Source organism: Aaosphaeria arxii (assembly GCF_010015735.1).
Source record: "Aaosphaeria arxii CBS 175.79 unplaced genomic scaffold BU24scaffold_1, whole genome shotgun sequence".
Classification (NCBI taxonomy): domain Eukaryota; kingdom Fungi; phylum Ascomycota; class Dothideomycetes; order Pleosporales; genus Aaosphaeria; species Aaosphaeria arxii.
Genome location: NW_022983474.1, coordinates 308,288 through 335,277, shown reverse-complemented (window position 1 = coordinate 335,277; position 26,990 = coordinate 308,288). Strand labels below are relative to the sequence as shown.

Sequence of the window (26,990 nt, the reverse complement as noted above, 5' to 3'; positions counted from 1 at the left end):
AAGGGTGGTGATGGGGAGGAGGCAGATGAGAGCACTAAAGGCAAAAGGCACTGTAAAACGTGTGGAGAGACTGGCCACAACTCACGCACGTGCAAGAAGGACGCAGGAGACTGTAGCGATTAATTTGTAGTACTACGATTTGTAGTAATTTGTAGCGATTTACAATAAAAGTCGTGTTTTGTCGTAAACTTGTTACGATTTTGGTGGGGGCTTGGCACGACCCACGGCTCGTCCATCCCCACGGCTCGTATGCCACCTACGTTATATCAATAATACACTTAAAAGTCCACAGAACATTGACCATATGCTCACGACATCTTACAATAATGCGTTTTAACCAGCACTAAGGTGTCAACAGTGGAGATCTATTTAATTGCTACATTGTTTCTTTCTAACGTTTACTAGGGTCTCGTCTTCATACTCGTAGTGCCAGAGTCTTATTTTTCAATCGAAAGACACTCACAATGCCCACTTCTTATCAACCACCAATCCCTTATCGATTCTCCTATTGCGATAGGTGTACAGTGCGACCAGAGCACCAGTGAGCACAGATCCAACAAGCAAAAGTGCTCCATTGATCCAGTGGCCTGTTGGATAGCCCTTCTTCTGCTCCGAACCTTTGTAGATCCAGACGCCCAAGATTTGACCAGGAGCGCCGAAAGATATATTGAGTGCCAGCGCAAGGCCCTGGGCAGATGTGGATCGAAGATTTGCAGACAACCACCCTAGTAGAATGGGGATAGTAGCGAATGTTCCACAGGCCGCGATCACAAGACAGGCGTATCTTGAGGTATAGGAAGTCGGGGGAAGACATGCAGAGCCGATAAATCCGGCGGCACCGACAAGCATCAGACCGATTGTAGTCATTGCGCGTGCTTCGTATCTATCGCAGTAAAACGAAAGCAAGATTGTGACGACAAAGGCCGCAGCATCTGTTTCAGATTAGCCACTTCGAATCGCTCTGTAGTCCGAAAATGGACCACTGAGAAGTAATACTCACAAGGTGGAACAGTCATCAGTTGAGCTTGAAGGGAACTATAACCAAGACCTTTGGTGATGGAAGGCGTGAACAAGGACAAGCTAGAGAACGGGCATGACTTAGAAAAGTAGACAATATAATGGATATAAAGTCTCCAATCCGTGAGCACTTCTTTTGCATCTGCCCATGTCATATGTGCCGCGTTGCCCTTGGAGCCATTGTGCTCCATTCGCAGCACTGCGAGTTCCTTCTCCTCAGTTGTCAAGAATTTTGCTGTCTCCGGATAATCTGGTAGGTAGAAGAATATAAAGATGCCGAATAGAACTGATGGTGCTCCTTCAAGGATGAAAACTAAACCATCGAGTAAGCATTTTTGGTAGCACAAACATCTAAGACTTTACGTACGCCACCTCCATCCAGATATTCCCGCCACCTGGTTCATATGGGAAATTCCATATGCTATCAAACCACCAAATGCGCCCGCAAGGGTCGCCGTTGAATAAATGAACGCCAATCGAAGTGACCGTTCATTTGCTCGGTACCAGAAGGAAATGTAATATGCAAGACCAGGTGCTAGGCCAGCTTCGAATATGCCCAACATGAATCTTGCAGCAGTTAGGCCAGCATAGTTGTGTACAGCACCGAGGCACATTGATATGGTGCCCCAGCAGCAAAGTAGCAAGGCGAACCATTTTGATGGACCAAGACGCTTGAGGAACGTGTTTGCGGGGACTTCGAAAAGAGTGTAGGCAATCAGGAAAACCATAAGCGCAATGGCGTATTGGGTTCCTGAGATATTTGTCTCGGTCATTAGATCGTGTCCCTCTTCCGAGTTCATGACCTTGGCATTCCCGATGTTGGAGCGATCCAAGTACGCCAACAGATACATGGTGGCACAGATGGGAATCAAGCGGAAGTCTTGTTTGCGTAGCAAAGTTTTGTTGGCAGAAGATTTCTCCTGTCCAAGGAAGCGGTCCTCCACAGCGTGCTCATTGCCGTTGATAACACCCTGTATTCGCAAATGTTACTCCTCATCGCCATTCTCGAATTTTTGATCAACTCACCTTCTCCAAAGAATTTCGCGGATCAGATGAGTCCTCCACAAACGCTGCCTCGGGAGTCTTGCCCTCAGAATACTGAGCTGCCATTTTCTGGTGTAAAGCTGATCTATGAAAGATGTGATGGAAGTAGTCGTCGTTTGTCGGTCAAAATAGATTGAGTGACGAGTAGAAAACAAATGGCCATGACCAGCGTGTGCTCTTTTATGTACTGATCACGGCCATGATGGAGATGTTTCGATTGCTCTGATTGCTACAGCAATCTTCGACGGGCGGGCCTCCGCCCGAGGTACTTTGCGGAGAAGGGCATTATAGAAATCTGGGGAAACTGTGCTTGATCGGGTAAGAAGGAAATGCTAGGCTTCGGCCATGCGTCCGAACCCCACGGGGGCAATACTTTCCAACCACCATGGAGTCGGGATCTCTTATTCTTGTACGCCATGGGCATTGAAACGAAACCTAATTCAAACCCAAATAGATAGCATGCCATTCCCCGCATCGTTCGATTTGGAAGTTACCCCATTACAAGCTTGGAGTACCCCAACATCTTCCCCGGCCAACCATCCAACGCTCTAAATGTCGGCCCAATTCACAGAAGGTGGTGACGACCCAAGTCGACGAAACTTTGCCTGCGAAAGATGTTCACGTCGCAAGCAAAGATGTGATCGCAAGCTACCATCTTGCAGTCAATGCCTTGAATCAGGGTCGGTGTGCAATGAATCAAATCGAGAAAATAACGTTATACAACTGAACGACAAAGAAATTACCCGCAAAGGATACGTGACTGCACTCCAAGAGAGAATTGCCTACTTGGAGGCAAAAATAAGTGGAAAGGATGGCCGCGCCAGCTCCAGTCTGCCCACTGATGAGGCAGCCCATAGCGTTGACGCCTCCGCTGACACGATTCAACCCGACCCATTACTCGAGCGCGGAGATATGGACATGAACGCGCTGTCCATGAGTGCTCTGGCTGAGCCGCGTAGTCGGACTGGTGAATTCCTGAAGCAACTATCCATGCCCCGCATTATTGCTGGCATGACCGAGACATACGGAGGAAATCCCGAAGAGACGTCTCGCGTTGATTCCCTTTGGGACGGGATAGCACAATACATACGACAGCCAAGTAGCAAGAGAAGTAGGCTAAGCATTCGTCGTGAGGAAGCACTCAAAGCGTTGGACACATACATTGTAACGGTGGATTTTCGCTTCCCCCGTCTCTCTTTGGCCAAGGTTCGGTCTGGTATTGACGCGATCACTGATTCAGATGAATCATACTATCGTCGAGTGCTTTCCAAGGATCCTTCCCACATATTCATGGCGTACATGACTATCGGCATAGTTCCTCTAATATCTGAAGACTATCCAATATCGCAAGGGTCGTTTGTTTCGATTCATATTTTGGCGAAGTGCATGGAACTACTCGATCGTGTCTTTGCGAAAGAAGATGGTGTCGATATCATTCAGTGCCTGCACCTACTTGTGATTTTCTCGATGCACTGCTCAGCAGCCGGATCAGCCTGGCATCTCATTGGGTTTGCAATGAACAAATGCATTGCCCTAGGGTATCACCAGGAACCACTAAATGACCAATCGAATGCGCTTGGAATTGAGGAGATGCAAGAACACCGATGGGCTTTCTGGGGTTGCTATTTCCTGGACCGACTGATATGCGCGGCTCTGGATAGACCATACTCTATAGATGACCCCTATATCTCGGTTAAGCTCCCCGGAGAAGATCAAGCGTCTCCGAATTTGACTTCCCAAGAAGCTTGTCAAGTTCATTTGTTCCGGTATGCACGGATGCTATCTTCAGCTGCAAGTCATACTGTTCAACTCGGTCCGGATTCACACTTGAGTAATTTGATCTTCTGGAGGGCTTCAAGTCCCGCTCTTGGAAATCATTCGAACAGAGAAGCACACCTCCACCAAACCTCCCTTTATCATACACTGATGCTCCGAAATGCTTTGTGCTACATAGTTTCGGAAAACTCCTTTGATCGTGTGGAGACGAACCTGAGTCGTCTTGGTCAAGAGTTCCAAGAGGGAATCCACAGCGATGCTGCGCGGCAGATGTTCGAATGCGAGGTAAAGCGCAGCAGCAAACTGAAGCTCTTGAACATTTGTCAAGCAGTCGCGAAAAGCCTTGATAGGCGCCACATGAGTGGGCGTCATTACCTATCAGTTACCACTGGTTATAGCGCGTTCTCGCTGGCGCTCGCTACCCTTCATTGCCAGCTAGTACTCTCCTCGGGGCCATCGCAGCCAGACAATATACCACCACTGGGCAGCATAGCGGATCAAATAGACACTCCGGGGTCAGTTGCCAGCGATGCATTCGCACTTCATCCGAGTCAAATTTTGGACATTGCATGTCAGAAACTGGAGATTGTGGGGCGCCAGTTCCCTCGTTTGCAAGAGTACCGGCTCCTGATAGAGCGCTTGCGTCGGGTGTACAAGCATCGTCAAGTCGATGTGTTGCAGGAAATAATTCAAACCGAGCTGCGGGACTTGGAAGTGCTCATAAGGAAGATTGGACCAGTCTATGTGAGGAAATTTGCATTGGTCGGGTTGTGTCTATTTTACAGTAGAACAGCTTCATGAAAATACAATTCAAAGATTTTATCGACACCTGACCATTTACCTTTTGATGAAAGCATCGACTGCTTCCCTTGCCTTTTTTCCAGCTCCACTCAAGAGACCAGAGTCCTGTTGTACCAGCATGAATCCAGCGCCAAGTGTGTTCACAGCCCATTCCTGTATATCCGGCGTATCATAGATGCCCGCCAATCCAAAGACCCTTCCATTGTCTCTACATGCTGAGCTTACTTTTTCGAGGGCGGATCGGAACTCGTCGCTCCTAAATTGCCCAGGCACACCCAGCTCGATCGCCAAGTCGTTTGAGCCTATCAAGAGCACGTCTACATGCTCCACTGCTGCAATTTGTTGTACATTTTCGATACTCTCTGCTGTTTCGATCATCAAAATCACGGAAGATCCGTGAGAGTTGGTCTGTTCGACGATTGAGTCAACTGGTGTTGGGCGGAGACGGAAAAGGGGGAGTTGGCCGGTCATGGAGCGGGTTCCAATGGGTGGGTATTTCGATATCGACACAGCTGCTTCGGCATCCGCTAGGGGATCTCTTTAGATCTAATGTCTCATATTTTTGTGGGAGTAGAGGGTTCATATGCTTACCTTTGTTGTGAATGTGCGGAAATACTACGCCCATCGCACCACCATCCATCACCCTTTGGACGAAGCCATTGCCACACTGGTATGGAACGCGGACGAAAGGAGTGATGCCAATCTGTAGTGCCGCAGAGCAATGCTGACTGGCGTTATCAATGGAAAGTGTAGAGTGTTCAAGGTCAATGAACAGGGCATCGAATCCATTGTTCTGTGCAAGTTGGACGACTGCTGGATTTGTGACCAGTCTGATACCGAACGCCTGTTTTGCAGTATTAGCTTCTTGTTCTTGCCCGTGCTTTTCTCGTTCAAATAAAGGTCTTAGCTAACCTTGCAGAGTTCGCCAGTGGCTGTTGTAGTTTGCAATGCGTTGACAATCGACATCGTAAAATAGTAAAGGTACGGTGTCTCGATGATACGGAGATTATTGAACGATATGTTAAACAAAAACGTTGAAAACAGTTTTAGATTGTGAAAATTGTTCTCTGCGAGCAATTATATGAACCATTTTGGTAATGAAAAAGTTGAGTTGTTCTGCTACTGTTGCTCGGTGGTTCGTCCGACACAAGTACCGCGACTTCGCATCTAAGCCCGCGCGGCCAGCCGTCCGACCCTGGAGATCCACCTCCAAGAATGGAAAGTTCCTATCGTAAATTATGAGGACATATGCGGGGAGATTAGTCGGCACAATGATTTCCATGGGATCTCACGATTATAAAGTCCTCACGGATGTTGTGTCAGGCAGAGCACTGGGTCCTCAAGTACTGAAGCTTTATCTTTACACTTTACTTCTACAACCAAAGACTTTGGAGGCCTTCGATACCTTATTTTCTACAGCCCACCAAACAGCATGGCTCCATTTCTGTCCAATACCGAATCTACATACACAGAGGATCGCAAGAAATTGTATATCCTCAGCGAGTTCCATCCAACGGCTGTCAAATACGCGCAGTCTCTCTTCGATTGTATCCTCCACACAGACCCGGAAGCTGCCAACTGGCGCAACAATGCGACAGCGATACTCATAAAGGACTACTACATAACGGACGCGGATCTTGCTGCTGCCCCGCAACTTCGGGTGATCGGGAAACAAGGCGTCGGCCTCGACAAAGTCGATGTCGCAGCCTGCGAGCGCCGCGGCGTGAAGATCTGCAACACACCCGGAGTGAATGCAGGTGCTGTTGCTGAAATGACACTCTGTCTAGCCTTCAGTGTGGCACGACAGGTACCAAGCTTGGTAACGCGGCAGAGAATCCAGGGCGAAGTCATCCGCAAGGAAACGATCTCGGGCCTGCTTTTGTCGAATAAGACCGTTGGCGTCATTGGTATGGGTAACATCGGGCAAGCGGTCTCTCGCATGTTTGTGGGTGGGCTTGGAGCCTCTATCGTTACTTATGACCCATACTGGCCAGAGGATGGTGCTGGCTGGAAATCAATCGCGCACACGAGAGTACATACACTGGAGGAACTCTTGAAAGTGGCAGATGTTGTAACAGTGCATGTGCCGCTGACAGCCACTACAAAAGATCTGATTGCGTACGAGCAGATGAAGCTCATGAAACGTAATGCAATTCTACTCAATACAGCGCGTGGTGGAATAGTCAACGAAGATGATCTGGCGAAGGCTTTGGAGGAAGAGTTGATCTGGGGAGCCGGTTTCGATTGCCACGTGGAAGAACCGCCAACACTGGACAAGTATGAACGGCTTTGGAACTGTGAAAGATTCGTGGGCACGCCTCACGTTGCTGCAGCGGTGGATGAGACACAGATAGCCACTATAAACGCCGCGACAGATGGTGTATGGCGGTTCTTGCACGAGAAATCGTCATAGTAGGCGTGGAATGATGTAACGGAATTTAATAAGTTCAAGAATGTTTTTTTTATTAATCAAGAACACTGCCTACAGTTGACTATAGAGGGATGCTCCAGGTGATGTCTCCCATGGAATTATTGTATCCCATATCGACCCCGATATGCCACCCTCTATCTCGTCCATCCATAGTGTTTGTAGGAAGGACCAGTCATTTATATTGCTGAAACCTTCAAGAGGTATGCCATCTCCATTGTGCTGTACTTGCGAGAAGATATTTTCACCGAAGGGATTTGGGAGTTCTTGACCTGGTCCGTCGTCATACCGAAGAGGCTCGGATCCATCTGTTTGAGTGCAGGCACCATCTAGACTGCTGTTTTGTGCATTGTTATAACGATGTGTAGCGGAATTCCACGTACTATCCTGAGTCTGGCGCGACGATGTTCCGTGGGTGGTGCTCTGGCGAGACTCTGGCACCCTATTGTTGTCGACCCCAAAGATGTCAAGTTTCATGACTTCAGCTCTGACGGCTCTAAAGAATCGCGCGTAGACTGATATGTCGGGTATGTTCGTGGCAAGCCATACGAGCAGTCTTTCTGCCGTCTCCAGTGTTTGAGAAAACTCGGTCAAAGATGGAAAGGTGTGCTCTGAGCCAGGATCTATGTCTGTAAGCCAATACAGGACGTCCACCTCAGATGCATTATCTGCCACGTGGGTTTGGCGATTAGTTGCTTGGAATTTCAGCACCGAGACCAGAACTAGTCCCGAGATGAGAATCAGACGGCTGTAGGTTCGGTTGTATGTAAGAATACCATTCTCCCATAGATTGCCGAAACACTCGATAATCTGCCGTGCTGATTGGAGCGACATAGTAAGCAATTGTTCCCGTATGCTAGATACTTGAGCAGGAAGCTCGTCAACAACTGCTCTTAGCAGCCAGAGTCTAGCCTCTTGAAATGAAATTTCGAAGAACTCGGCTGATTCATAGATATAGCTCGGCAGGGTCACAGTCGGTGCGGATTCTCTCCATTGCTTTAATTGGGCACTAAAAGTACGAAGTCGAGACAACAGGTCCCGCGGATCGGCTGCTCTGGACGATGATGATGTAAAAATCTCGAGGACACTTTCCGACTCTCGGGCTTTTCGCGATCGGTAGTAGATCGGATGATGCATCCGAGACGTTATCTGGCCAAGACGGATAAGGTGAATGAACACTCTTAGTCGCGGACCAGATCGCCCTGCCATATCACACTGCTCGTCCGCGGGAATTGGTGTTTCGATCGCCGAGTCATCGATAGCAAAGGGACGTCCAAGGATAGAGGACGAGAAACGATCGAGTAGATAGGTCTCCCAGAAAATTCGTTGGCCCAATTGGTCAATTGATCCCTGCCCTGTGACGGCAGTGGGCTGTTGCTGATGCAAATGTAGCTCGATACACATTCGAACACAAAGGCGACTGAGTTCCCAGATGGAACAACCTGCAGGGATCAGCGTTATATTCCATAGGCATGTCTCGCATTCCTACCGATATTATAATATGCGCCAAAATTAGCGATGAGCAAGAGGTCCTGTACTTCTTCAATTGAATTGAAACTGAACTTGGACGGAGGATGTGCTTCCAAGGCTGCTGTAAAGAAGCCAAAAGGATGCAGGGATGTTGTTCCACTTCGATATGGTTGAATACTCCCAATAGCCACAACCATATTGAACTGAAAAAGAGCGTGCTTTTGCGATCGTGTTAACAATGTCGAAGACTTTTTATATGCCTCCACTTCGTTGTAGATCATGTTAACGGTCGATCGTATGTATTCTTCATCAAGGAAAGGATGGCATATATGAAAGTCCTGGAAGCTACTTATTTTAGTATAGTCCAGTGAGCAAGAGCCAATTGAACCTCACTAGTATGTTACTGCTTGGATAGCAATTTCGTAGGGAGGAATTGAATGCGGTGCATGGTTGTCAATTGATGGTTCTTGGATCCGAGGAACTGTTAGCCGGATCCTTGAGAATCGACTACCCGTGCTCGTTGTTGCGGGCACTTGTTCAGTTGGACTTGCATTGCATTAGTGACGAGAACAATGTTGCCAGGTATGTCTGGCGGGCTGCTCACTCGACTGGTCGTCTTGCTTCATCTTGATCATCAGAACTTAGATCCTGTTGAGTATTGTTTCTCAGTCCTGAATTAGGAGATGGATGACCCGTTGCAATGAGACTCTCCAAATCGGCCAATTTCTGTTCTAGTAATTGTACATCCCTATGAAGTGTTAGGATAGGGCAGGACTAACTGTGAGTTTGCATTTGCTTACTTGCGTGTGTAGTCCTGAGATACAGAGTAATCTGCAACATAGCATGGCAGTCCGGCCTTCACACATCCAAGACAGGAGGGAAATTCTGCGTCACACTGACGAATGTTAGCTATGAGGTCTTGAAGGACTACAAGCTTCATCTAACTTTGACTTTACGGGACCGGCACCGCTTGCAGGCGGAACTGGCAAACTTGGCTGCCGCGGTCGAATCAGAAAGTCTAACGCGCTTATTTGACATTGGTCATTTTAGAGGGATGTATATCATGTGCAGTGATGTAGTATTGCATGGAGCTGGTCGAGGATGCATTAACCTTCCAAGCTAGGAACCTCGGGTATGCATCACGTAAGCGGTGGTACTCTCCTCAAACAGAGCTCTCTCGCCATTTTCTTCTATCTCCGTCGCATGACATTGGAGCTGATTTTTCAAGTTACAATATAGGCAAGACAATGTATTGTTAGGTCGAATTGAGCATATGTGTGACATCATGTGTAATGGGCGTCCTGTACAGCATCCATTACCTTCATACTTGCTCATTTTCTCATTTTCCACTTTAAGAACATAGCCAAACACAGCCATGGTCTTTTCCGATGACAATTGCACCAAACTTTGAGTTTACAACATCATATAATGCAGCCTGGGATTCTCTGCTTGGGCTTGTTGAGCCGCATGAGTAATGTTTTAGGGTCGTATATTGACTACGTAGGATTTTTGTTTAAACTTCGGACTACATGTGCTCAAGAGGGCGAGCCACCTCTCACGTAGGTCTCGCCTTTGGCAATAATACCCTGTAGCTCACCAACCGCTGTTTTCAGCAGATCCCGTTCATACAAGTTTGAATAATATCCCTCTATCTATCAATGCGCCCGAAAACCAAAGTTATGTGAACTCCTAGATGACCCTTTGCCCTGCCCTGCCCTACAATTTGCTCGCATCCACGATCTTGACCACAAAACCCAATCTCGGAAAATGAATCCTGACATCTAGCTCCGCCTCAGCAACCGGTTTGATTACGATCTCTTGCACTCCGATCTTCACCAACGTCCCTACGGTTGGATCATCTCTTCCCGTGTCATCAGGCGCAATCGATACCGCGGCACCAGATTCCAAACCCCTCTGAACATCTACATCCAACACCTCATCCACTTCCGTAGGAACAAGGAGATCCTCTTCCGCCACAGTCTTTGCTTTCCTCAACGCTTCCTTCCACTCTCCACTCGCCTCCCCGTCGACCGTTGTCTCAAGATCAGGCAGAGACTCGAGGTACGCCTCCAGCGCGTGGAACCAATTCCATATGCCCGGATACCTCTTCTCATTGAACACCTCATCCGTGATATTGCTCTGCGTATCCTGTGTCCCGCCACCTGTGAGGTTATATATCCCCTTCCCGGCCGCAATGTCGATCCCCCACCTCAGTTGATAGTACAGCGAGATGTCCGCGAGGGAGGGCTGCTTCGTGGGGATGGCCCACGTGCCCGCGGACTTGAACGTAGGCTCCAGGAGGGAGAGGTGCAGGTCGAGAGTAGATAGGTTCTGTGGGATTTTGGCGCCGAGTTTTTCCGGGTCGAGGGTGTGGCCGATTAGGGCGCTGCGGTCGGTGCCGAAGGATGTGCGCCAGACGGAAGGGGGGATAAGGCCCGTTGTTGTGCGGAAGAGTGGTTTCTGTGATGAAAATGTTGTTAGGATTTGGTTGTAAGGGAAGAATGGAATTGGAAACATACATCAACCCAGAAACTCGCGAATCCGCGGACCAAGCCGCGGTACACCCATTCGTCCACGCCGTCGAACTTGGGATACACGGTGCCCCAGCCTTGGGAGGCAGGGAAGTAGTGCTCAAGCGCTTCGATGATGACGGTCGTGTCGCAGTAGACCTCGCGGCCGATGGAGAGGACCGGGATTTTTCGGTAATGTAGCCCGAATGTTTTGGAGAGGAGGGGTCGGGGCATCATTGATGGGACGGGGATGTATGCTGTTTTGCGGCTATGTTAAAATTTGTGTCCATTCAAGAAAGAACGAGATTTGGGGATGTGGAGGTATCATCCGAGACGAGATGTGCTCGAAGAGTGAATTATAGCAACTCATCATGACAACTGTTACCAAACCCGACTTCAGAATCCGAGGAAAATGAAAAGTCGAAATATCCTTGAAAAGAATAACCAGTCAATACGTACAGAATGGAATCTGCTTCAACCTCAACGCCAACCGTACTTTATTCGTGAACGGACTTGCTGTACCACAGGTTAGCATTTGATTATGTATAGTTATATGATTCAAACGACTACACTACAGTGGTGGACTTGGAGCAAACTTACAGTCATATCCAAAGAGAACGACGGGCGGAAAATCTGTTGGAGGCGCCATGTTTGTGTTCTTTTTAATCTTCTTTCCAGGCAGATGATAAACCTACGATATCTCTTTCTAGTATTTCCCCAAAGATATCCACGGGATGGTTGGCAAGAGTCCTTAACCAACGGATGATATCCTTGAAGATTGTCGTGATACTGCCAACCCCAAAAAGAAAAGAGAATCTCACAAAAAGACCGAAAAGAGTTTGAAGGAAAAAGAGCGCGGCAAACAGCGTAGCTTATTTAAACAAAACAAGCAGACGCAACGTTCTAATGTATAGTTCCAGACCTCTCTCTCTCCGCACGCACCCCGCCAATGTAGAAACCGTAAGCCAGAAGATCTGCACAGCCCTTCGTTTTTCAAACCGAAACTCCTTTGTAGCGCTCGAATAGAAAGGAGAGGAAAAGGCGTGAGCGCGGCCGGAAAATCTGAGTTCTGTGACAATAAATAATAATCCTTGGAAAACCGTACGACTTTTCTGCTTTGCTTGGTGAACGCGGTGCCCTTATTTGCCAGGGCCTCGGTTAAGTGACGCAGGGCTACCATTCAATGTACAGATACAGTTATAACTTGCCTAGGTACGCTGGTACGGTAACTCCGTGCGTAACGTTTGATTCGATTATGGATGATTATAATGCTTTGCTGACCTTCGTCGTCCGTGCGGGTTAATCAACTTGAGTTATATATGACTGACTACAGCTAATTGACAAAAAAAGCATCAAACAGCAACTTCGCAAGTGTATGATCGGATTCCTCATCCTGCGTAGAAGCCAACACTCCACTTCTCACTCTCTTCTCGAGACCACAATCCCCACGTCTTACCCCAGACGCCGCCCATCATCGGCCTTGGAGCTCACGAGGCGTCATCACATGTCCGAATCACATACATAATATATTACCGTTTCGAGAACCCCTAGAAAACCACGCACCGCGCGCTTTTCCGGACGGCCTAGATTTGTCGCTTTTCCGGTGTGATGTGATGGGATGCCATGTGGCATGCGGTGTACCTGGCATACATACATACAGTAGATTAATGCGAAGGGCGTCCGAGTCAACCCCGTCTCATCATGTACACATACATCGGACGAAAGGTTGGCGCTGTACGAAATTTCAACGTTATCATAGCATTGTTTTATTGGGAAGAAGTTCAACATTCTGGGTAGGGACAGGTTACAGCAACATGACTACATGCTACAACTACCAATTATTCAAAATCTCAAGCCCAGAGACATAACATTTGCGTTTGAAAAGAAGCAAAAAAAAGAGTATAGATTTCTGAACGTGGAAATAAAGGTTTCTATATTCATAGTTTTCGTGATCACATCGTAGGTTTGTACAAAATATACATACGTTTTTTGTGTGTCGGAGCGACGGTCTTGACCACCTTTCTTCCTCCCCCGAATAGATGAGTGGAGTATTTAGTCCTTTCACAGGTCCAGTTCCAGCCTTTTTTTGTGTCAAACACAAGCCCGCGCCCCTGCTACCTACTGACGCCGCCGCCGCACCTTGAATAGAACTATACATTGGAAATTATGGATGGTGGTAGATTGATTGAGCTTGCGAGCTCGATCCCGTCGAATGCAAAACGCCGTAAGGAATGTCCAGTGCCTGATCTAGAGTGGTGGTCTTTCCCTCAAAAAGTTGGAATACGAACGCATGCGCGTTGTGAAAATCAACGCGGATGTTGTCGATTTCCATTCATCGCCTGCATGTTCATCCCGCTTGTTCCCTGGGCGCCGTTGGAGAAATCTGGCATCACGCCGTTCATGCTGATTCCGTCTTCGTAGCCCGTCGATGCGAGGCCGGTGAACCCAGTCATGTCGGCCCAATCCCATTCTAACGTCATTGGCATTCGCCATATGTCGTGGGGGACGTTGTTGAAGTTCTGCTCGAAGTTGCCCATGGCGAGCGAGTTGAGGCTGTTCATGCCGCCCATGGTGGTGTCGCCGCCACCGCCGCTCGTGCCTATGGGAATACCACCGTGTTGCTGCAGGAGCTGTGCGGCCATTGATGGCGAACCGAATTGGGCCATGGGATTGTTATCATTGAGCGATGCGTGCGTGAAATTAGGCGAGAATGGGAATGGCTGTTCAGTGTCAGTAGAATTCCACTACAAGGTCACGAATATTCTTACCTCATTAAAGCCATGGAAATCAGGGTTGAAGGCATCGGCATTGGGAACTTGGCCGGGCGTGGAGGGATTGTTGGTCTGTGGAGGTGACTGTGCGGCACGGTACGCCGGCGTGAGAATCTCATTCGCGGTGGCTTCAATCTCCGCATCCTGTTCGCTGTCACCTTGCTTCCTCTTGCGCCTCGATGCATGGTCGCGATCTGCTTTGTCTAACACAATCTTGGCAATCCGCTCAAACTCGGAGCAGACGCTTAGCATGCGTTTGACGCTGCCATTACGCTCATCAGAGCTGAGCATGCTCAGGAAATTGACGACTAGGTTCATCAACTTGAGATCTGATCGCGATCGAGTATCCGATGGGTTCTGCAGGATGTTCGCGAAAAGCGTCACGAGAGCTGTGACCGGGAAGTAGATCACCATCCACACACAAGATGAGTCGCCCTTAGGGATGTACTTCAACAAATGAATGGACGCACGGGCGGCCTGTACACATAGTTGTGCAGACATGAAGACACGCGGGTTTAGTGGCCGGGCGTTGAGACCTTGGATGGCAAAGTTCGATAGTCGGCTCGTCCAGTAACCATGGTGGACACTCATGCGATGAATAGTCGTCAAGCAATTGTAATACCCGAAATGGAGGACTACGACATGGAGAATGAGGGGAGTATGTGATGCTTTGATCTCGTGCTCGGGACGGAAGTCGAGTGGTATGCTGTCTTTCCATGCTTCCAGCTCTTTATCTAGCTCGCCAATTGTGTTCAGCAGCTCGCCATCTGTCTGCTTCGAGGCCTTGACTGAGTAGAGTTGCTTGTAGACTTTGCTTTCGATAATTGCAAAAGTGCACATGAGGCGGAACAGGTTGAGCTTTCCTTTACCATCTGCAAGTGGGATGTTGCCGATGTTGTCTGGAGGGTCTTCGCTTGGAAGCTCCACATTCATATCGTCATCGTCTTGAACAGGCGGTCGGCCGGAGCGAAGACAGATACTGCAATTCTTTATTAGTAACATTCATCAAAGTCGACTGCTACACTTACTCTTTATCCAGCATATACGCAATCCAAAACACTCGCTTCCTTTGCTCGACTTCCGATGCATTGAGGTTGAAACCCGCGCCCTTTTTGTGCAATCCGATGCTGTGTGACAGACGTAGGGCAGCAGCGACGAAGAAATATGTCGACTGGGGATTTGGCGTACCGAGCAAGAAAAGCGCCTGAGCTAGTTAGCCATATTCTGTCAATAGGGTAATCCTTTGCTTACAATTCCAAGAAGGGCCTGCACGCTGAGAAGATCCGTGTTTCGCATGGTCAACTCGACTTGGACGGCCATTGCATTCTTGAGATATTGATCTGCCTTTTCGTCCTCCTCCTGTGGCACAAGGTTGCTCATGACTCGAAGACGATGGGCGAAGGCAAGAGCGATGTTCAAACTGGCCCACCAGCCTGAGCCCTCATACGGTTCCTTCGAGTAGTGCTTGTCGACAAGATGCATGAAAGTTGGCTCATGGAACAGTGGGAACATGCAATTGAAATTTTCGAAATAGTCCTTCAGTAATGACAAGGCTTCGTTCTTGGGCGGCAGCGGCCGATATACACGTCGCTTGAATAGATCTTGGAAAACATCGGGCTTCCACTGGATCCACTTGTTGTCGTCGATGGCTGCAGTAGATATCATGTCCTGGAATGATACATCTCCAGTTTTCTCATTGACCCATTGTATACCTTTGGGTGAGAAGATGGAGAATCCGGAAGAAGATCCTATGCAACATGAGTCTATGCACTTGTAACTTTACTTTCGAGCCACTTACCGATGTATCTCGTTTCGCCATAATTGTTCGTCACCAATGAGCACATCATTTCCGCTAAGGTATCTTCATCCTTGTCCTTGGCCTCAGTGCTCAGTCTCGCAGGCTCTGGCGAAGCGGCACCACTGGTAGGGCTAGGTAGGCCAGGTTGTACCGGAGTATCATTGCCAACCTTCTGAGTCGGCTGTGAAGGAGATGATCTTCGCTCTTCAGACGCTCGTGGGGCAGGTGTCGTACGCACTGACTGTGATTGCGTCGATTGACCTGCCCTATCCGCCAGCCTTTTCTCCAACGTTGCCAAATCTGTGCTGCCATCATCGTCGTCCGGAAGCACGCCTGATAGTCGCATCAGGGACTCCATGCGAGCAAGACGATTCTCGAGGCCCTCGATGTATTTGGCGCTGTGTTGCATGCCATATTAGCTGGTTATGTTCCATTGCAGATCACTCCAGATGTTACGAGTATGACGTACCCCTTCGGCGGTTGTCGCTTCTTCTCGACTTGTGTGAATATGCATTCCGTCTTGTAGTTCTGGCAGTGCGTACACGAGGGCATCTTGCCGTCGCACTTAATCTTTTTCTTGCGACACATGTCGCAAGCCTGGTGGATGTTAGCTTTCCACTTTGTTACTGTAGCTAGGTGTTATACCCTCGCGATCCTCCGCCTCTTTGGGTCTCCTTGATCATTTCCATCGTCTAGATCGTCCTGGCTGAACATTTGGCCTGCGAGCGAAGCGGGTATGGGCGAGCCGGTGGGGATGTTGCCAAAGATGCGCGGAGGTTGGTTGGTCAGCGGCGGACCAGCCGCAGGCATATAGAAGCCGCCCTGCGAGCCATCCATTGCGGGGAGGGAAAGTGCTACACGAGATGTAGAAATATGAAGGAGTGTGTATCGTTCGGTCGAGATCAATGGGGTCGGCGAGGGGCAGCCGGGGGTGTAGGGCTGTTTTGTGAGAAAGAATCTCGCGGTTGCCGGTGGTGGTCTGGTCTTTGGAGGGGCCTAGTCAAGAGGTCTGATCTGAAACAGGTCCCAGTTCCAGAGCCCTGAATCTCGAATGTCGCAGAGTTGCACGACAACCGAATTGGAATCGCAGAACTGCTACGCGAAACTTATTTGGGGGTGAAGCAAGAGGGAGACGTCGACTAATAGAGTGAGGTGGAACTGCGTCAGCGCGCAACAGGACGAAATAGGTAGAAGAAGAAAAGGCGCCGAGGGTGATGAAGCTATCCAACGCCCCGAGGTCTTGGGAAGTTTAAAAGGTGCTCGTATGCAACGCAATGTGAGTGGCTGTTCGCATGCCAGCGCCGACCGTGTTGAAAGAGAAGCCACAGCACAGCTTCCTTGGAAGGGTACCGTACTTGTAGTCTATTGTATTGTATGCTTGTAAGATTGTGACTGTCTATGCAAGTCGTCCGCCTAGTCGTCCGCCCGCCGCCGCAGCATCCGGTGCGCTAAGGAATGGGCAGATAGATGGACGTTGGAGTGTAAGGTTTGAACGATGTCGAATCCAGCTAGATCAACGACGACGATCTGTTCCTGGTTTGTTTGGTGTGTCGTAGGTACTCGTAGTGTGGTTATGACTTATATACGAGTAGTTGCTTGTTGATACGAAGTCCCAGTGGAGTAATTATTTTGTGTTACCAGTGACAACCTCACCTTTATTAAGTGTCCGACTGCAAGGCAATGCAGGGGAGGGGCACTTCCAGCGGCCCACGTGCAAGAGAGAAGAGGTAAGATAGTTACAAGTACGGAGTAATAACAGGTGTATATACGGTAGATACTGGGAGATAAAAAGCACAAAGAATGTACCTAGGCAGGCACTGGGCAGTAGGTAGAAGAGAGGTATGAGATCCTAAGTCTGCGGGAGGATCCACCACCAGCTTCTTCTTATCCTCTCCTCTCCTCTATCCGCATGGGGGTAACTGTGCATGCTTTATCCCTTCTCCCTCTCTATTTTCAATCCTTTATTGATTAATTATCCTAATTCTTAGTTGTGCACATGCTCATTTTCATGTCAAGTTAAGCGCTCTACTCCACCTAGCCATTCAAAAATAGTATTGTTGTATGTATGTACGGAGTATGTCTGCCTATCCTCTCCTCTCTCATGGTAGTAATAGTAATATACCATACTTTTTATTTTAGCAACCCTCCCTGTCCTGCAAGTTGTTGCAACCCCCCAGAAGTTCGGCTACCAGGAGTGCAAGAATATGGCACATGCAGCGTCGGCACGTTGCGTAATCTAGAGGGCTCAGCCACCTCCATCTGACGGACCATCCGCTGTTGTAATATCAACTCGTACATACACACAAGCTACTGGTTGGCAGTCTCGTTACTCGCGTGGAGGGGCTCTTACGGCTCTTACTCTACCCTACCTGAACCTACGACAATATTCCATCATACCAAAACGTTACCACTACGCCCGTTGCTGACTAGCGACCGTAACTCTCTTACTCGTACTGCGTGCCTGGTTACGACCTTACGGTGTATACGCTGCATGAACGTTGGACTTGACGGATATCCCGCTAATCCATCTCATCTCCTTCAGGCTGGATAGAAAAGCGTATCACTCGTAAATCCACAACACCACACTCCACACTCCACAATGGCCGACCGACCGCCAATGACCCCGGATGAAGTCGTCAAGCACCCAGAATATCCACATCTAATCTGGGACCTCAAGCCCGCGCGAAAGGAGAAAGCGACCGTTGCTAAGAACAGAGGCGGCCCTATCAAAATCGCCTACGAGATCCATGGACGTGGAGATCGCCATTTGGTTGTAAGTTGCTGCATATTTTCCTCCTCGCTTCCAAAATTAGGGATACAGAACCCCCGTCCAAATAAGGCACATCCTACAGGTAGGATTTGTCATGCCTAGAGCCTGGAAGAAAAAGCTTGTGAGGATGATTCTCGTGGCCATTGTCACTTTCCCGCCAATCGCTGCCCCCATTGCTACGTTATGTTTCGTTTCGGTCGCATTGGCTGTCTCAGCCATTTCGTCTCACCTTTGTTACCCGACGATGCTTAATCAGTTACCCTTTCCCTCTTCTACATTCTGTTACACTCATCTCATCCCATCGCTATCTCCGCCTGTTCACTATAGAATCCTATTCTCACACAATGGAAGTGGATCATGGGCCTTGGCGGAATGGGCTACGCCTGGCAGCGTCAGACCAAAGACCTGGCGCATACCAAAGCGGACGAATACTCGTCGCTGATTCTCGACAACCGTGGCATTGGCGAATCAGACAAGCCCATGCAGCGATACTCGACCTCCGAGATGGCCAAAGACGTCGTTGAAGTCCTGGACCACGTTGGCTGGACCGGCAAGCGCGAACTCCACATCATCGGCATCAGCATGGGAGGCATGATCGCGCAAGAAATGGTACGTACCTTACATCTCGCCATTATTCATTTTATACTCGCCCAAAGCGCTTTTTCAAGTTCGGCATCTCTGTCCCACAATGCTTCATATCGTCCGGATTCTGTTCGACTATCCCGGCATCGGATGGTGTAGTTTCCGGCGCAATATGTTTGCATGTATGGTGAATGTGAAAAGCTTCTGAGGCAGAACGCCAAGTACCTCAGAACTACCAGGGGATGGGGCCGAATGTGATTCCCCCTGCAGTAATAACCACCTGGGACTTGCTTCGAGGACTCGACTGAGCAAGAGACGATCCTCCGCTCCGCTCCACCCCACCCCTGTGTAGTGCTCGTTCTCCCCCACGTTTGATATCGTCCACACGGGTAGTCTCATGATTCATGGACTATATTCTATGGAAGCTGAGAATGCTCATGACGAGTCAATTGGGCTGGATGAACGCAACAACACACACAGCAACGTCAACCCGCTCGTGATAGGCCACCAAACCATGTGACATCCACCATTCACCCTCCACCACACAACTAACCACCCCTTAGGCCATGCTGATACCCGAGCGAATCTGCACGCTCTCCCTCGTCTCAACCGCCTCAGGCCTCTTCAACACAAGCGGGTTCCTCGAGAACCTGCGCAACCGCGCCAACCTCTTTATGCCGAAGTCCCTCGACAAGCAAGTCGAAGGCGTGAAACACAACCTGTACACCGACGCCTGGCTCCTCGAGCCGGACAACCTGGAGCACGTCGTCGAGCCCTTCCCCACCAACGGCGACCGCTTCGCCGCCAACGAGGTCTGGAAGCGAAGTCGCCCCGAGTACTTCTCAAAGGCGCCGTTCATGCTGCAGGCGATCGCCGCTGGGTGGCATTACAAGTCGCCGGCTGACCTGAAGAGTCTTGCGGAGAAGGTGGGGAGGAGGAGGATCATGGTCGTGCATGGGACGAAGGATCGGATGATTACGTTTCCGCATGCGGTTGTGCTTTGGAGGGGGTTGGAGAAGGGGGAGGGGAAGACGGGGAGGGAGTTTGTGGGGATGGAGGTTGAGGAGGATGTCTGGGAGGAGGGTGAGGTGGAGAAGAGGTTTGTAAGGGAGCAGGGCCATGTTATTCCGATTGAGATGAGGAAGGAGTTTCAGCAGTGGATTGAGGGGCTGGTGCAGCGGGGCGTTGAGTTGAACCAGACGACGGAGGGGATTTAGGTGATCTTTCTCTTGTTGTTCTGGGGCGGGGGTGTGGTTGGGTTAGGATATGGGCGGATTTCGTGCCTTGGTGATTGGTATACATATACACTATGGTACAACATATATCTACGTCAATTGAATATATGTCCTGACTGACTTACTGGATCATGTTCTCGACGGTTCCAACGGGCCGCTCGACGATGGAGATACAGCCGTCAACGATGCTCTTCCTTGCCTCCTCGCAACTCACATTCGGACCAGCGAGGTAGATCTCCCACACCAGTCTACTGATGCGTGGGTCTTTGACCTCACCCAGATTGACCATCTCACCCATCTTCTCGCCTTTGTTCGTCTTGACAACAGGCTGGTAAATGCCGCTTAACGCACCATCCTTATCCTTCTTCATGATGACCACCGAACCCTTCCCAGCCTTGCCCCTGCCTTGGAACAACGCCTTGAACTCCTTCATCGCGACCCCGAACCTCTCATCCTCGAACTCCCCCTCCTCCACCGGTTTCGGCAGCACCACCGTCTTGCTCTCCTTGGCCTGCTGCCTCAACATATCCGCCTGCCTCCTCCTCACATCGTCCGTCCTATTCGTAATCCCCCTCATCATCGCATCCTGCAAATGCTTGAAATCCGTGCCCCTCGTCGGCACGATCCGGAACGCCATGTCCACCGCATCTGCACCCTGCCTCGCCACAATCGCCCGCCACACCTGCGTCGACGACTCCGGCCCCAGCAGCGCCTTCCTCAGATCCTCTTTCTCGCCCGGGATCAGCGCCGATGCGCTCGGGTTCACCGTGTTGATGAGCTGGTTCTGCAGCTTCGCGAGGTCCGCACTCTTGACGTACAGCCCGACGACGTACACCTGGATGTTGAGGAACGACACCTTGCGGATGCCGAGCCCCAATAGCGTGTACGATGCCTCCGAGGCGATGCCCTCCGGCCCCGTGGTGTCGGGGAGGGAGATGGTGCGTGGGAAGTAGGGCACGTAGGACGTGCCTGTCTCGACGAGCTCGATGGTGTCGACGTCGGAGGGAGTGGGGTGTTCGGAGTCCTTGGGCGCCGCGATGATCTTGTCGCCGGCGGCGAGGACGACCTTCTTGCCGTGGAATTCGTCCGCCGCGATGCGTGGGCTGTCGGCTTGGACGGGCCTGGGCTTGATGAGGTCGACGAGTTGTTGTGTCGTTGAGGGTCCGCTGGGTTGTGTTTGGTTTTGCTGCTGCTGCTGGTGGTCTTGCTGTTGCTGGTTCTCGGGTTCTGAGGGCGGAGGGAGGTCCCAAAATCGGACGAGGATCATGGGTGCAATCATCGAGAGGGCAGCGCCCGCGGCGAGCCAGTTCCGGCGGGTTTTGTATCGCGCATAGCGGATTGCGTCGGCGCGGTGGACAGAGATGTCGTCGAGCCTGGCGCGGGAGGGTTTCTCTCCAAAGCGGCCGCCTCGTCCAGCTACGTGGATTTGGCGCAGTCGTGGGTGGGCATTGAGGCAGCGGTATGCTGGACGGCGGGCGGCGAGGCGTGCGGCGTTCATGGTGGATGCATCAAGTCAATTGACGGGGCCTTGAATTGTTGTAGGTAGTTATTATGGGAGAATGGTGGACGGACGGGTGAGGTGACGTGATGATCTGTTTCGCAAAAAAGCTTGGGGCTTGTCTCCCCGCCAAGTTGGCTGGTTTAACTCTCTGGGGTCCGCGGGATTCGGGAGGATTTTAGGTGGGTGCAGGCAATACGAGGGCTGAACATGTGGTTTCGCGTTAGAAGGTACGCGTCGGACACTCCCCGCACGCAAAGCCTTGTCTTTCCGATCCAACTTCAAATCACTTACCCACACACAAAAAGACGTCATGCCGCAAATAAGGAAACGACGTGCAGTGAGTTTGACAGAATGTACCTCTATTTCTTTCGTACACTGACCATTCTCAGCCAGTTGAGGACGATGAAGACGACATCCCGGAGCCAACACAAACGCAGCACTACGAGCAGGAAGATCTCGACGATGATGGCTATGGAGACGAACAAACTGGCAGTAGCAGTCTTGCGCAGCTGTCCAAAAGTTTAGTGCGGTATGCACTGGCATGCGAATACTCTCGAACCCCGATCAAGCGACAGGATGTCACACAGAAAGGTAGGCATACAGGCCTGGGAGGATGTATCTCATGGCTGATGGAACTCTAGTACTCGGCAGCCACTCGCGCATGTTCAAACAAGTCTTCGATGCCGCGAACGCGGAACTGTTAGATACGTTTGGCATGGAATTGGCAGAACTACCGAATCGAGAGAAGGTCACAATGAGACAAAAGCGCTGTATGTACCGCCACCACACCCATAATTATTTCCCAGGCCTTCAAGGCTTACGCTAAATTGTCTCACAGCCGCCGCTGCCTCGGAATCACAGAACAAGTCAAGCGGGCAATGGGTCCTACGAAACGCGCTTCCAGACAAATTCCGCACGTCGAACATCATCGAGCCGCCTCGCATACCCACGGCAGAAATTGAAAGCAACTACGTTGGATTTTACACCATGGTGATCGCGCTGATTACTCTCAACGGAGGACAACTATCGGAATCGAAGCTGGATCGATATCTGAGGCGGATGAATGCAAATCAGTCGACGCCCATGGATACTACAGAGAAGGTCTTTGCAAGGATGGTAAAAGAGGGCTATATTGTCAAAATCAAAGACTCGTCTAGTGGGGAGGAGATAGTTGATTTTGTTGTTGGACCACGAGGGAAGGTTGAGGTGGGCACAGAAGGAGTTGCGAATATGGTGCGGACGGTGTATGGACAGGACTCGGTGCATGATCTGGAGCAGAGACTGAGTAGAAGTCTGGGTGTTGTGGACGCGTCGGTAGGTCATGATGGGGGTGGCCCGCCAGCAACGCAAGCCAGCGCGGTACGAAGACCGGGTCGTCCGAGACGGAGAGCGGCAGAGGATGATGAAGATGAATGAGATGGTTGAAGTTTATCGTTTGTTGACAACGAAGACTACTATCTACGCTCGAAAGAGGAAGCCACCGGAACAGATACTTGAGGACGTACTTATTGGATGCTGGATATTTCAAATGCATTTAAGGGTAGCCCAGGACCGATTGATCCACAGAGGACACAAAGCAGTCGAGTTGTTGGAAGGGAGGCAAATAAGACACCGACAATTAATCACACCTGGTGGGAGCTGAGAGGAGTGACAAGACTTGGAACTCTCCATGGTATAGCATTGGGAGAATTATGCAGACATAGTAGAGCAGACCTATCCCAACACCGGCTACCATACGGATAGTTATGTAGTAGGCATTTGTTCAAAAGCCATCAAATGGTTACCGACTTTAAGAACCCCATGAAGATCTGGGGGAGTAGATCACCATTAATTTAATGCTTTTATGAAGATTGAAGATGCACGACCCCTTTTGGGAAAAGGTTCAAGGTTGAGCTATTTTAAGCCGGCAGCTTTTCCAATACAATGTGCAGAGCTAGCTACGGAGTACTACAGACAGATATCGAAAAGTGGTGCTCCATCCACTATTCCCCACACTGGAATTGTGCTAAAAGATGATTAGATGCCATTCAATAATTAAGAGCAAGTAGTTATGTTATTTTGAAGCTTTCAACAAGTAACATAGTAATAGTGAATGTCTACAATAGTCGTCGTGTTGTGATGGTGATGGTGATGATGACAACATGAATGGAACCCCTGCCATGGATCAACGAGCTAATTCGATACTGGAAAAGACGGCTTACCATATAGGGGCTAGCGTAGTAAGTTATGATGCACGAACCCCTCACACTTGTTAATTCTTGTGAAGTCAGTCGTTGAATATTCACCTTCACTGCACAACTCAGTTCACCTTCATTTCACGACCATTCCCGAGTTCAATTCGATCAATGACCAGACGAATATAATTCTTTCCTTCCTTTCATCTAATTCTTCACCATTCAAATTGGCATTTGTGTGTGGAACCAACTTCAAAATGCCGTAGAGACAGCTTCAATTGTGCTTGCCCATACCTGACCTGTAACCCCATGTAGCTACTACCAACTAGTACTGGCACACTGGCACACTCACACTGGCACTGGCACTGGCACTGGCCACTCGCGCTTTATTATTCTTCCACCCTCTCACAATTCATCCATCCATCGTCACCGGATTCCCTCTCCTCCGCTCTGCTCTTCTAATCCTAATCCTTTCTTGCTCTCTCCTCTTCTCCACTCGCCTCACCCACAATCCCATTCCTCCTCACCGTCTCCGCGTCGCGCCATGCTGTTACTGCTCGCCCGTAAAATTCTAATCTAGTCTCTTCCAATCGCCGTTGCCATCACAGGAAACATGACCAGCATCGACGCCCTCCTCAACCACGAGCCCTCCGCCGCTGCCGCCGCTGCTGCCACCGAGGCAGATCAACAACGTCGCGAATCGTATTCTTCAGACTCAAATTTTGATCCCGTCACCACAAAGGCGACAACCTATGAGGCCGCCGATGCCCTGACTGCGCTTGCGACGCTCGGTAGTGGGCAGTCGTACGCTCCCACACGCGAACTCCCCTCGCCCACCGTTTTTTCTCACGCGCCGCGACGAACAAGCAGCTTCAGCTCACACCATGCTCCCGTAGAGCCTTCTCCACCTATCGACCAACCCGCGACCAATTCTCCTACCTTGGAACATTATCATCACGGGTCCAATTCACCAGAACAACAGCGTCGCCAATCTCTTCTCCACAGATCCTCCTCTCCCGCACCTATACTGGCGCCACTACAGAACCTCGGTACACGAACCCATCAAGACTCGGCGCAGACGACGACATCGTACAGAGACGGCATTTCTCAGGTCGTCTCGCCACCGCCTAAGCGTGACGCAACTCAGAATCACGAAGCAGACTCGATGAACAATTCATCTCACCCAGGATCCGCGAATGCGTTATCTCATACCCATGATAGCGATGGCAAATTGCCATCGCCACTGCCGGTCATCAAAAGTGAACCAGCTGGAACACCTCGCGAGTCGACCCCTTCTGCAGGCATCATAGCCTCTTCGGAGGGACATCATTCCGTCACCACGGAGAACGTCGATGCCGAAACCCGCAAAGCCATAGAGGCACTCAAACAGAATGACTTGGGCCTCCGCACGAAGCGGACAGCCAGCGTCACCGACAGTGTCACCTCACCAGATCCAAAGCCGGCTTCCGCCCCTGCTCCATCGAAGAAGAGGCCAGCACCGGGTACCTCGGCGATCAAGAAGAAGGGCACTGCAGCAACGAAGAAGCCCACATCAAAGAGGCGCAAATTGGATTCCGAGGCGGACAGGGCACCGCGATCGTCTACGCCATCCGCCAGAGCTACCAAATCAAAGGGCGGGAGGAAAGGATCGCAAGCTGGGACACCGGTAGGATCCTCACCCGCCCCGGACAATGCCTCTCAAGCCGACGCCTCCGACGACGAGGGCGAATCCTCCGAAGACACCTCGTTATACTGTATCTGTAGGAAGCCAGATAACCATAGGTGGATGATTGGATGCGACGGCGGTTGTGACGATTGGTTCCATGGGTCCTGTGTGGACATGGTACAAGCAGACGAGGAACTAGTTGACAAATTCATATGTCCAAATTGCGAAGACAATGGGCGAGGCCAGACCACTTGGAAGCCAATGTGTCGGAGAGAGGGATGTAGGAAGCCGGCTCGACTGTACAAAGGCAGGGAAAGCAAGTACTGTTCGGATGAGTGCGGAACGCTATTCATGCAAGAGCAATTGCAACGAACGGCCGGGGCAAAGAAGTCAAGTAAGAAGTCGAAGAAAAAGGCAGGGAGAGAGGGTGACGATCATGGCCAAGCAACCGACGAAGACGAAGAGCCTACACCACTCGGAGGCGTACTCCGAGCGAAGGACCTCAAAGCGCTTGTGGTCGCCTCGAATAGCATCGATGATTTCAAACGTCTAGGGTCTGGCGTCCTTTCCCCTCCACAGACAGCTCCCCCGTCCCAAACGGCTTTTGACAGTGCTTCCAACGGGGCCACTATCGAACCCACCCCCGAGCTCCCCTTCACATCCTCCGAAATCGCCCGCCTCAAAGCCCTCTACACCGAGAAAGCCGACCTCCAGATGAAGCTCGAAGCGCTCAAAGATCGGGAGAAATTCGTCAGCATGGTGAGGGAGCAGGCTGGGCATCTTGCCGAGCGGGAGAAGATCAAGCCCAAGGAGTTCTGCGGCTACGACTCGCGACTCTCGTGGTCCGACACCGAGTTTCTCGCGTGGCGCAACACGAAGCTAGGCCGCGCCGTCTTCAAATTCAACACGCTCTCCCCGACTGAAGAGCAGATATCCGAAGCAAACGTCACCGCTGACGGTGACACAGTGATGAACGGCACCACCAACGGCCTCGTGAAAGAGGTTGTGTGCACAAAGAAGCGATGCCCAAAGCATCCCCAGTGGCAGAAGCTCAACATCCAAGACGCACGCTTCGAGGAAGTCGAGGCCGTGGAGGCGATCAAAGAGTGCGAGAAGGAGGAACGCTCTGTCCGCGAGCGTGCGCGTCGGAGGGGCCAGAAGGACGCCGTGGCTGCCGATCTCGTGGGTTCCGGAGGTGACGCATCGAAGGAGGAACGGAATAGGGACGGGTGGGTTGAGGCTGTTTAGCCTTTGAGACCGCCCCATTTCATTGACTTGGAAAAAGGCCTAAAAACATGAAGGAACATGAAAAGGTCGAAGGACCTGCGAGGGGGAGAAAATATCAAGGATTTATTTAATTGGAAAGGGAGGAAGATGAAGATCAAAAATAATATACCCCCAATTTCTATTCTATATATATACATTGTCCGCACCCGTCCTTGCAGAA

The 26,990-nt window shown here is 50.4% G+C and overlaps 9 protein-coding genes across 9 annotated transcripts; 4 read left to right on the top strand and 5 right to left on the bottom strand.

The window, feature by feature from the left end:
- Positions 1–287: 287 nt before the first annotated feature.
- Positions 288–2,127, bottom strand: BU24DRAFT_438057 (permease of the major facilitator superfamily; the record flags this gene model as incomplete). The annotated part of the gene is made up of 4 exons (XM_033530235.1): positions 288–932; positions 1,001–1,330; positions 1,385–1,937; positions 2,044–2,127. The coding sequence occupies 4 exons, from the start codon at positions 2,125–2,127 to the stop codon at positions 460–462; spliced, it is 1,440 nt and encodes a 479-aa protein (XP_033388804.1). The 3' UTR covers positions 288–459.
- Positions 2,128–2,613: 486 nt separating this feature from the next.
- BU24DRAFT_337745 (uncharacterized protein) lies at positions 2,614–7,051 on the top strand (the record flags this gene model as incomplete). Its single annotated transcript, XM_033523102.1, has 2 exons — positions 2,614–4,604; positions 6,070–7,051. 2 exons carry the CDS (start codon positions 2,614–2,616, stop codon positions 7,049–7,051), a joined length of 2,973 nt encoding a protein of 990 aa, XP_033388803.1.
- A 69-nt stretch (positions 7,052–7,120) lies between these two features.
- On the bottom strand, positions 7,121–9,601 carry BU24DRAFT_487082 (uncharacterized protein; the record flags this gene model as incomplete). The annotated part of the gene is made up of 6 exons (XM_033533425.1): positions 9,482–9,601; positions 9,337–9,431; positions 9,141–9,284; positions 8,930–9,082; positions 8,556–8,881; positions 7,121–8,508 (listed from the first exon to the last, which is right to left on the bottom strand). The coding sequence occupies exons 1-6, from the start codon at positions 9,572–9,574 to the stop codon at positions 7,121–7,123; spliced, it is 2,199 nt and encodes a 732-aa protein (XP_033388802.1). The 5' UTR covers positions 9,575–9,601.
- A 389-nt stretch (positions 9,602–9,990) lies between these two features.
- Positions 9,991–11,717, bottom strand: BU24DRAFT_416152 (uncharacterized protein). The gene is made up of 3 exons (XM_033526379.1): positions 11,647–11,717; positions 11,056–11,562; positions 9,991–10,996 (listed from the first exon to the last, which is right to left on the bottom strand). Exons 2-3 carry the CDS (start codon positions 11,278–11,280, stop codon positions 10,253–10,255), a joined length of 969 nt encoding a protein of 322 aa, XP_033388801.1. The 5' UTR covers positions 11,281–11,562; positions 11,647–11,717; the 3' UTR covers positions 9,991–10,252.
- A 1,635-nt stretch (positions 11,718–13,352) lies between these two features.
- Positions 13,353–16,452, bottom strand: BU24DRAFT_403570 (uncharacterized protein; the record flags this gene model as incomplete). Its single annotated transcript, XM_033525577.1, has 7 exons — positions 13,353–13,766; positions 13,815–14,796; positions 14,846–15,021; positions 15,069–15,565; positions 15,616–16,013; positions 16,085–16,212; positions 16,261–16,452. The coding sequence occupies 7 exons, from the start codon at positions 16,450–16,452 to the stop codon at positions 13,353–13,355; spliced, it is 2,787 nt and encodes a 928-aa protein (XP_033388800.1).
- Positions 16,453–18,229: 1,777 nt separating this feature from the next.
- BU24DRAFT_312244 (alpha/beta-hydrolase) lies at positions 18,230–20,166 on the top strand (the record flags this gene model as incomplete). Its single annotated transcript, XM_033522835.1, has 3 exons — positions 18,230–18,388; positions 18,737–18,998; positions 19,586–20,166. Coding segments are annotated over 3 exons (1,002 nt in total), but the record flags the coding sequence as incomplete, so codon positions are not given.
- Positions 20,167–20,220: 54 nt separating this feature from the next.
- On the bottom strand, positions 20,221–21,848 carry BU24DRAFT_416147 (uncharacterized protein). Its single transcript, XM_033526378.1, has one exon. It carries the CDS (start codon positions 21,698–21,700, stop codon positions 20,324–20,326), a length of 1,377 nt encoding a protein of 458 aa, XP_033388798.1. The 5' UTR covers positions 21,701–21,848; the 3' UTR covers positions 20,221–20,323.
- Positions 21,849–21,903: 55 nt separating this feature from the next.
- Positions 21,904–23,549, top strand: BU24DRAFT_360963 (MAGE-domain-containing protein). Its single transcript, XM_033524132.1, has 4 exons — positions 21,904–22,040; positions 22,093–22,294; positions 22,345–22,473; positions 22,542–23,549. Exons 1-4 carry the CDS (start codon positions 22,014–22,016, stop codon positions 23,117–23,119), a joined length of 936 nt encoding a protein of 311 aa, XP_033388797.1. The 5' UTR covers positions 21,904–22,013; the 3' UTR covers positions 23,120–23,549.
- A 462-nt stretch (positions 23,550–24,011) lies between these two features.
- Positions 24,012–26,979, top strand: BU24DRAFT_416144 (uncharacterized protein). The gene has a single exon (XM_033526377.1). It carries the CDS (start codon positions 24,491–24,493, stop codon positions 26,789–26,791), a length of 2,301 nt encoding a protein of 766 aa, XP_033388796.1. The 5' UTR covers positions 24,012–24,490; the 3' UTR covers positions 26,792–26,979.
- The last annotated feature ends 11 nt before the right edge of the window (positions 26,980–26,990 follow it).